The following is a 9,344-nucleotide window of genomic DNA, read 5'->3' as shown; positions in this document are numbered from 1 at the left end:
TTTTTTTTTTTTTTTTTTTTTTTTTTTTGTCCTTCCAGGGGACATGAGGCACTGCCTGGGGAAACCTTGGTTGTCATAAACAGTTGCCAGGAAGAAGCCAGGCATTGTGCTAATCCCACAATGCATAGGACAGACACCCCCCCACCCACCCACACACACACACAGCAAAGAATTACCTGGCTCAAAATACACAATGTTAAGTTTGGAAAACCCTTCACTAGAATTGTAGGGTAAAAGTATCACAACTTTTCTACTTGCCTCCAAAGCCATTCTTCTGGAGAAAAGTTGACTCCTCAAAATCAAGACCTTCCAAGCTGACCTGCTCATGACTACTTCCCTAGTCTCCAGGGCAACGCTTCACCAACCAGCAATAAAATATTTGTTTAATAATGGGTTGTCGGGCTGGAGAGATGGCTCAGCGGTTAAGAGCCCTGACTACTCTTTGGGGGGGGGGGGTCCTGAGTTTAATTCCCAGCAACCACAAGGTTACTCACCACCACCTGTAATGAGGTCTGGCACCCTCTTCTGGCCTGCAGGCATACATGCAGACAGAACACTGTATACACAATAAATAAATATAAAAAAATAATAATGGGTTGTCTTCATTTGGTAATCACGTCTTCAGGCTTTGAGGGGCAGTCGTGTGCAAGCTCTTTCTAAAATATCATTATACCACTGGGGCACACATCCAATATTAACACTGGGTGCCTCTAAAAGATAGCCAATGAGGTTCATGCTAAATGCCCCCAGCCCATTCTTTTTTTTTTTCTTTTATGTATATGAATGCTCTGTTTGCATATACAACTTTATGCCAGAAGAGGGCATCAGATCCTGTTAGAGATGGTTGTGAGTTACCATGTGGTTGCTGGTAATTGACCTCAGGTCCTCTGGAAGAGTAGCCAGTGCTCTTAACCACTGAGGGATCTCTCTAGCCCAACCCCAGCATATTCTTTTTCAATTAAATTTTTATTATGTCTGCTTGTTTATTGTATTATGTGGGGGGGCACACCAGCGCCACAGTGCACATGGAGAGCAACGTACAGGAGTCAGCTCTCTCCTACCACCATGTGGGAACCGGGGATGGAACTCATTTCACCAGGCTTAGCAGCAAGCACCTTCGTAAGCTGAGCCCCCTCGACGCTTCCAGCACATATCTCCCTGGAAACTTTAAAACTTTTCTGTATTCATGACAGCGTGTATGTCAACTTGACCACTTTAAGATGCCACCATTTCATGGGCTGTTTGAATAGAAGCTGAAAGAACACTGGCCACAGAGATGTGACCCCCACTGTAGAAGGTCTTGCTCCTCAAAGGATAAAGTGCTAAAACTAGGTAACAAGCTTGGACTCCCACGAAATGAAACAGGAGCACTCCGTTCAAGAACACGGATCAAAATCATGTTCCCCTCGGGGCTGGCATGAGGGGGGCCACAGGAAAAAGGCAGAAAGAAGCCCCACCCAGTCACCTGTATGATTGACATGGGAGAAGAACAGGAGAGAGAAACCCCGACTGCCATCAGACTAACTTCACACCAAAAATACCCTGAGAGGCTCCTCTTGTTTTCTTCTGATAAAATACTGGAGGCCCCCAGAAAAGTGCCATCTATGCAAAGAACTCTCTTTAGTCTCCAAACTACAGCCCCAGTCACTGTCCCCTGACTGTCAATGAGACGGTAGTTCATAGCGGTGCAGGAGCTGGTGGCAGGTACACACACCATTCTCAGATGAAAACATAGCACTGGAAAACCAAGGCCTGCAGAGTCGATGGAGCTAATTATGCATGTGTTGGCCAGCACTTGCGCCCAGCCCTTGAAAAGCAACCCGGACCTGCCCAAGTCACATCTACAAAAAAAGCAGCCCTCCTGGCCTTCTTCCAGCCAGCCTGGCATCACAGATTCCAAGCTGCGTGGTTGTAACCACACCTGCTGGCTCCCTCGAACTGCACACTGCGTCCTCCTGATAGCACAGGGATGACCCGCAACCCCTGAGGCACCGGAGGCCTGGCAGGGGTGATGCCTACTGGTCCACTTCTGCGGCTGTCAGAACTGCCACCCCTCCTGTCCCTGGCTGCGGTTTCAGCCCTTTCTCCCCGCTGGATCTGGAGATGTCAGAGGGTGCAGCTGATGCTTGCTTTCCCCCAGTTGGCACTGTTATCCTGCCAGAACCTATCAGGTTGGTGCCAAAGAACCCCTCAGCCAGGCAAACGGTACCACTCAGAACACATAAGCACATCTGTGGTGACTGCTGTGTTGGTGAATCCAAGGCAGAACCAGACAGGAATGATCCAGCTGGATCAGTAAGATGTCAGGCTTGGGAGATGGTGCGGTTGGTAAAGTGCTGGCCACCAAAGTGTGAAGACGTGAGTTCGATTCCCAGCAGCCATGTAAAAAGTTGGGCATAGCAGCCTGCACTCGTAATCTCAGTGATGGGTAGGCGAAGACAGAAGCATCCCTGGGGCTTGCTGGCTAGGTAACCTAACCAAATCATTGAACCTCCAGATTGTAGTGAGACCCTGTCTCAAAGAGAAAGGGGAGGAGCTAGAGAAAGGGCTCAGTGGTTAAGAGCACTCACTGCTCTTACAAATGACCTGCACTCGGGTCCCAGCCCCCACATGATGGCTCACAACTGCCTGTAACTCCAGTTCCAGGAGATCAGATCTGATGTCATCTTCTGGCCTCCACAACACTGTACATACATGGTAAACATGAAAGGCGCGAAGGCAGGCAGAGCCTCTCACACATGTAAATCTTAAAAATTAAAGAAAATCACAGAACAAAACACAAGCCGGATGGCTTCAGAAAAATGACTCCAGTGACTAACTTCTGACCTCTCTATACACAGGCATGTACAGGCATACACCAAATATATAAATAAATACTTTTCTAATGACTATGTAAGGGATCCCAGCTTAAGTCAGGGTTCCTTAGTTTCCATGGCAATGTTCCCAGAGATCCATCACAGCCAGATTTTCTGCCAAGAAACCGCCCTTATCTATTTGCCTTAATACAATGGAGAGATGTCACACACACGGTGGAGAGATGTACACACAGAGGAGAGATGGGTGTACACACAGAGGAGAGATGGCGCACACACATGGTGGAGAGATGTACACACAGGGGAGAGATGTACACATGGTGGAGAGATGTACACATGGTGGAGAGATGTACACATAGTGGAGAGATGTACACATGGTGGAGAGATGTACACATGGTGGAGAGATGTACACATGGTGGAGAGATGTACACATGGTGGAGAGATGTACACACGGTGGAGAGATGTACACATGGTGGAGAGATGTACACATGGTGGAGAGATGTACACATGGTGGAGAGATGTACACATGGTGGAGAGATGTACACATGGTGGAGAGATGTACACATGGTGGAGAGATGTACACATGGTGGAGAGATGTACACATGGTGGAGAGATGTACACATGGTGGAGAGATGTACACATGGTGGAGAGATGTACACATGGTGGAGAGATGTACACATGGTGGAGAGATGTACACATGGTGGAGAGATGTACACATGGTGGAGAGATGTACACATGGTGGAGAGATGTACACATGGTGGAGAGATGTACACATGGTGGAGAGATGTACACATGGTGGAGAGATGTACACATGGTGGAGAGATGTACACATGGTGGAGAGATGTACACATGGTGGAGAGATGTACACATGGTGGAGAGATGTACACATGGTGGAGAGATGTACACATGGTGGAGAGATGTACACATGGTGGAGAGATGTACACATGGTGGAGAGATGTACACATGGTGGAGAGATGTACACATGGTGGAGAGATGTACACATGGTGGAGAGATGTACACATGGTGGAGAGATGTACACATGGTGGAGAGATGTACACATGGTGGAGAGATGTACACATGGTAGAGAGATGTACACACAGGGGAGAGATGTACACATGGTGGAGAGATGTACACATGGTGGAGAGATGTACACATAGTGGAGAGATGTACACATGGTGGAGAGATGTACACACGGGGGAGAGATGTACACATGGTGGAGAGATGTACACATGGTGGAGAGATGTACACATGGTGGAGAGATGTACACACAGGGGAGAGATGTACACACGGGGGAGAGATGTACACATGGTGGAGAGATGGACACACACAGTGCTCCAGATGAACGATGTTTCTAGAGGCCCTATGACTGGAGGCTGCATGCATGACATCCTCATCTAAGGATTCATTCTTTCCCTCTTGGTCCACTGGAGCCATCTGTCTCCTTCCTGGCCTCCAGGGCATTCAGCTGTCTGTACTTTATCTTGGGGACATTTGGTCACCAGTGATGTAAAGGTTTTCTGAGTCACCTAGGATATCTGCCCTTATCCCAGGGATGAATAGAGTTTATGGGACCTTCACTGTGACTGCCATCCTTGCCTGCTTTTCTCTTCAGCACACACTGCTAAGAGCTAATGCCGAGGGTTAGGGACCAGCAAGGCCCCTTGTTGGTACTCAACTCTCATCCCCAGGGGAAAGCTCATAGACCCATCCACACAGTTGCCATCAGAGCACAGGCGTATGTAGAATCCCTGGCTAACGCAGGTAACCAGCGAGCAATGATTCTCCCAGGATCTTCAGCCACCCACATGTCCCCATCAGCTCCGGCTCTACACCCCCACAGCTAAATCCATGCAGATCTCCTACCTTAGCAAGGCAGTGCTCGTGACATTGGCTGGAATTCTGCCAGGCCAGTAAGCCAGTGCTGGAACACGATGCCCACCTTCCCAGGTGGTCTGCTTGGCTGAACTTCCGCCTATGAGAAGAAGCAGTTGTTTCATGACCATCAGTAACTCGAGATTTCTTTGTCAGCTAAGAGCTAGCCTGTGGGAGAACAGTACCTCTCCAAGGGTGTCCAACAATTTCAACAAGGAACTGGCTTTTTATAAATATATATTTATTTTAGCTGGGCGGCGGTGGCACACACCTTCAATCCCAGCACTCAGGAGGCAAAGACAGGTGGATCTCTGTGAGTTCGACACCAGTCTGGTCTACAAGAGCTAGTTCCAGGACAATAGGACAAACGCCAAAGCTATAGCGAAGCAAAAAAGAAAGAAAGAAAGACCCCTCCAAGTTGTTCACACATCCCCAGTACAAAGCCCTTGGTTCAATCTCCAGAACCAAAAAACAATTAAAGCAAAACTACAGTTCTTTGGAAGTGGGGGCTTCCTCAGCTGTTCAAACAACCCCGTGCCTGACTGATCTCGTGTGGATTGATTTGGGTTTGCTTTGCTTTTCCTTGAATTAATGAGTCCTGATGAAACAGTATCAGTCATCTTCCCGAGTGTTTGCCTCTTGGGGGGTGGGGGTGGGGAGTAAGAATGGCCCATGTGCAATCTATGAACTTTCACGTTGGTAATGGGAGACATTATTTTTGTAGTCAAGTTAAAAGTGACCACCAATATAATGACAGTCCGTGGGCTGGAAGGGATGAGGTCACGTTTTAAGAAAACATCCTGAATACACATGTTGCGTTGAATTAACCATGACGGGCTCCGCCACTCCTACACACACACACACACACACACACACACACACACACACACACACACACACACACACACACACACACCACCCTCATCCCCAGTTGAGCCAGAGGCCAGGGATTCCACAAGGTTCGCGTGTAAGAAGTTCTTCCAAGGCGAGCGCTGTATGTGGCTCACACACACACTGCGGTCATGCAACTTCCCCGAGTTTGGCTGGTGTAAATAATAAAAGCAATCATGGGTGGGGAGGCGCGGCGACCAAGATGAAGGCTTCCTCCCTCTGTGTTCTCACTGCCGCAGACCGAACCTTTGATGTCCCTGGCTCGGTACACCAGACCGGAAGTGCTCCAAATTCCTGGGACCAGCACAGGAGGAGCTCTGGAGTCCCCCAAGTGTTGACAGAAGCAGCAGAACACAAAACAGCTCCCACCCTATGGGCTGTTTACGTTCAAGCGTGTCGGGCTCAAGACGACCAACTAAATTCAGTCACTACAGACTGGAAAGGTCTTTGATCTAATCCAGAATTTCTAAAGTGCACACTTTCCACCGAAGCCTTCTCTCCCCTAAAACACACACAGAACAAGACCCCTCCATGCACGTGGAACAGAAAATCCGTTACTGTGGCAGAGCACAAAAAACGCGTTTCCATGTGGGTTCAGGAGGCGCAGCATGCTTCCGCTTACGGCCGAATAGCAACGAGTCGGAGCGCAGACGTGTGTGCTTGGGAGTCTGGGGGTCTTTCCAGCCCTGGGAGGAACATTTGCATGGATGCTTTTGGTATGAGTGGGTGGACAGACAGGGCCCTTTTATAGACAGCCCATGGCGCATGACATTCAAAGGGCTCGCTCATTAACCTTTGAGGCCAGATGCTAAAGCCAGGCCAAGGCTTCGGATCTAAGAAGTAAATCGCTATCTCCACCCAGAAGAGAAGGCAGGCGCTGTGGCTCAGCTCTGTGACAAGCAAAGGGACACCTGTTTCTGTGAGACTGTGGGCAGCTCTTCTGCAGGTGGTTGACCTCCCCCGGGGATTCTCAGTGGAAACGGTTTCGTTGTTTGTCATCTTTCAGTAAAGGGTCAGAAGCTGGAGGGCTTAGAAGGGGCTGTGCCGGCAGCAAAGGGATCTGGCAACACATTGGAAAGTGCAGCAACTGAGAGTCAGGATCCGCCCATAGAGGCCCCTCAATATGACCCTGTGGGCGGAGCTACTCAGCCAATCCAGCTGCACCTAAGGTTCTAGTTTTAACTGAAAGACATGAGTACTTACTCCAGCCTTGTATATGACCCCAGTTCCACAGCATTAAATGCGAAAGGAATTTAGCTTGAATCCCAAGCTTGAGCAAGCCATTACAAAACTAAAATATTTTATCACCAGCAACACGGACATTACTCTGTTTCAAACCCCAGTTTCTCACCAGGCCTGTATGGAGTGGAGAAAGGTCTCTCCAGTATCTTCCATCGGCCTTCTAAGGGGCGGGGTGCGAGCGTCAGCTATCTGTGCTTATTCTACCGTTTGAGTGTGTGTGGTTTATCTTTACTAGTAAGAACAGAGTCCAGAATAACTGCTTCTCGGCAGCTATTTTATTCCCCATTCCAAGCTGAAGATAATAATAACGCTAACAATAACACTGTCTATTAATGGAGCCTTTTTACCAAGCACCAAACTAAGCATGTGACTAAGTACGTTCCTGCGTTATTTCATTGGATTTGGATGACAATCTTTTGCACATTTATTTGTGTGTGTGTGTGTGTGTGTGTGTGTGTGTGTGTACCAGTGTATGCTCACGGCAAGGCTGCACGTGGAGGTCAGAGGACCACTTCTGGGAGTTGGTTCTATTCTTTTACCAGGTGTGCCCTGAGGATCAAACTTAGAGCTTGGTTGCAAACATATTTATCAGCTGAGCCATCTCCCCAGCCCTTGTATGGCAAACTTTTGCGCTACATACTATGATCCCCATTTTTTTTTTCTAATAGGAAAAAGTGAAAAGCTCAAAGGGGTTAAGCAATAGTTTCAGTCCTGGGGTCTGACTTTGGGGGAGTTTGCTATGCTAGGAAGTACTTGACCACTGAGTTGGAGTTATATCCGCAAGCCTCACATGCCTTCTTTTTCTTTTTGAAACCAGGTCTCAGGAAAATGCCTTGAATTCACGACGCAGCCCAGGCTACTCTCAATTTGTCAAATCTCCTGAGTAGCTGGGATAACAGGAAAGTGCCACCAGCCCTGGCTGAGTTCATTAGTAAATCCAGACCCACAGCCATTCACATCCTGAATGCATGTCAGAATTACGGGTTCCTTTAAAACCATGCGGTAGAGGCTGTGATTGGCTGGCCTGGCAGTGGGGGAAGGCAGTAATCCATGACTTAGGAAGCTCTCCCAGTAACCTTAACTCGGGCAGGACTCATTCCCAGGTGAGAATCAAACACAATGCGCTTCAAAGCCAAATGTAGCTTATGTGCTTTTGTTTTGTTTTTATTTTTTATTTTTGTATGTGAGTGTTCATACGTCGAGGTCGGTGTGGGGATGTAGGTCCGTGTACACGAGGATAGGTGTGAGGCAGAGATCAACTTTTGGTTTGGGTTTTGGCTTGGTTTGGTTTTGCTTTGGAGGCCCAGGGAAGCTAAGCAGCCTTCTCTCTTTGAGAGGATGTAATGTCCAAACAAGGGAGAGAATCTACCAGGCACAATGGCCCGTGCCTGTAAACCCAGCACTTGGAAATCTGAGAGGCAGAGAACACTGCAAGTTCAAGGCCAGCCTGGGATAGATAATGGAATCCAAGCCAGACTGGGTTACAGAGCAAAACGCTTTCTCAAAATTGATTAATTAATTAATGAATCCCTCAGTAGACTTGACCTGTGACCCATTTCACCCCCTTTCACATCTGACTTAATTAGTAAAACCTGGACTGTTTCCTGATCACGCTGGGGACCTGGGAATTTTCAGGAAGCAAAGACTTTTTGGCTGTGGCAGAAGCACGGGAGGCCAAGCTACTGAGTTTTTGTTGGCCTAAGACCTTGAGGAGGTCAGGAAGAGAGGAAGTCCTGGCTGGGACTTCACTCTCTTTACCTAATTTAATTGCCCGAGAGTCGGAGAAGTACGGTCACCGCCCAAGTTTTTCCTCTGTCTCCTGGACCTTTCACTCTTTGTGACATCTTCCCTTGTCCTTTGTGGTCTCCAAAACAGGGCCACACCGGCATGCCATCTGTGACCAGGCCGCTGGCTGGACCACGTGGAAGAGGGGGCAAAGAGCAAGGTCTGACCCCTGCTCTGTACTCAGCATCAACCCGTAGCACCTGCTCATTTTACCCCGTGGCCTTGGTGCGCTGCAGTGATTCACACCCCCACACTTCCCTGCCGCTCCTTGAAGAGCCAGCTGGCTTTCTGGTTCCCACACTTGGACCAGGCTCTCAGACCTCAGCAGCAGCTGCATGCCCAGCTTAGACGGGGTAGAAGAGACCGCCCCGAAGACCTTCCATTTTCCCAGAACAGCCTGTGTTCTAACCACACAGCAGACCCAGGTTGAAGGACCTCTCTCTGCCTCCCCACTGGCTCAACTTTAAAGCCTTTAAGAGGTGATTAGCAGTTCAAGGTCAGCCTTGGGTCTCTCACTTGACCCAGAACTCGGAAGGTAATATAGAGAGGCACAAGCTTCAGGGCCCCACTTGTCTCTGGCTCCCCAGCACTGAGATGAACCATCGGGTACAGCTTTTTAACATAGGTCCTAGGATAATCCAGGTCCTCCTGTTTGCAAAGCAAGCACTTTACTGACTGAGCCTTCTCCCCAGGCTTGTAAGCTTTTGAATCGCAGGCCATAAGCGGACCACACCTTTATCC

General features: G+C 48.7%; 1 protein-coding gene across 10 annotated transcripts in view; it reads right to left on the bottom strand.

Moving 5' to 3' along the window:
- Positions 1 to 9,344, bottom strand: part of Arsg (arylsulfatase G) — a 125,633-nt gene that overhangs the window by 18,523 nt on the left and 97,766 nt on the right. For all 10 annotated transcript variants that reach the window (XM_050164199.1, XM_050164191.1, XM_050164195.1 and 7 more), the window contains one exon: positions 4,677 to 4,785. In XM_050164199.1, coding sequence (XP_050020156.1) covers positions 4,677 to 4,785 — 109 coding nt within the window. The remainder of the gene's footprint in view (positions 1 to 4,676; positions 4,786 to 9,344) is intronic.

This window comes from Alexandromys fortis, unplaced genomic scaffold (genome assembly GCF_014885135.2).
Source record: "Alexandromys fortis isolate MF-2015 unplaced genomic scaffold, M_Fortis_MF-2015_v1.1 scaffold_156, whole genome shotgun sequence".
NCBI lineage: Eukaryota > Metazoa > Chordata > Mammalia > Rodentia > Cricetidae > Alexandromys > Alexandromys fortis.
Note: the sequence above shows the minus strand (reverse complement) of the source record. Positions and strands in the feature narration are given on the sequence as shown.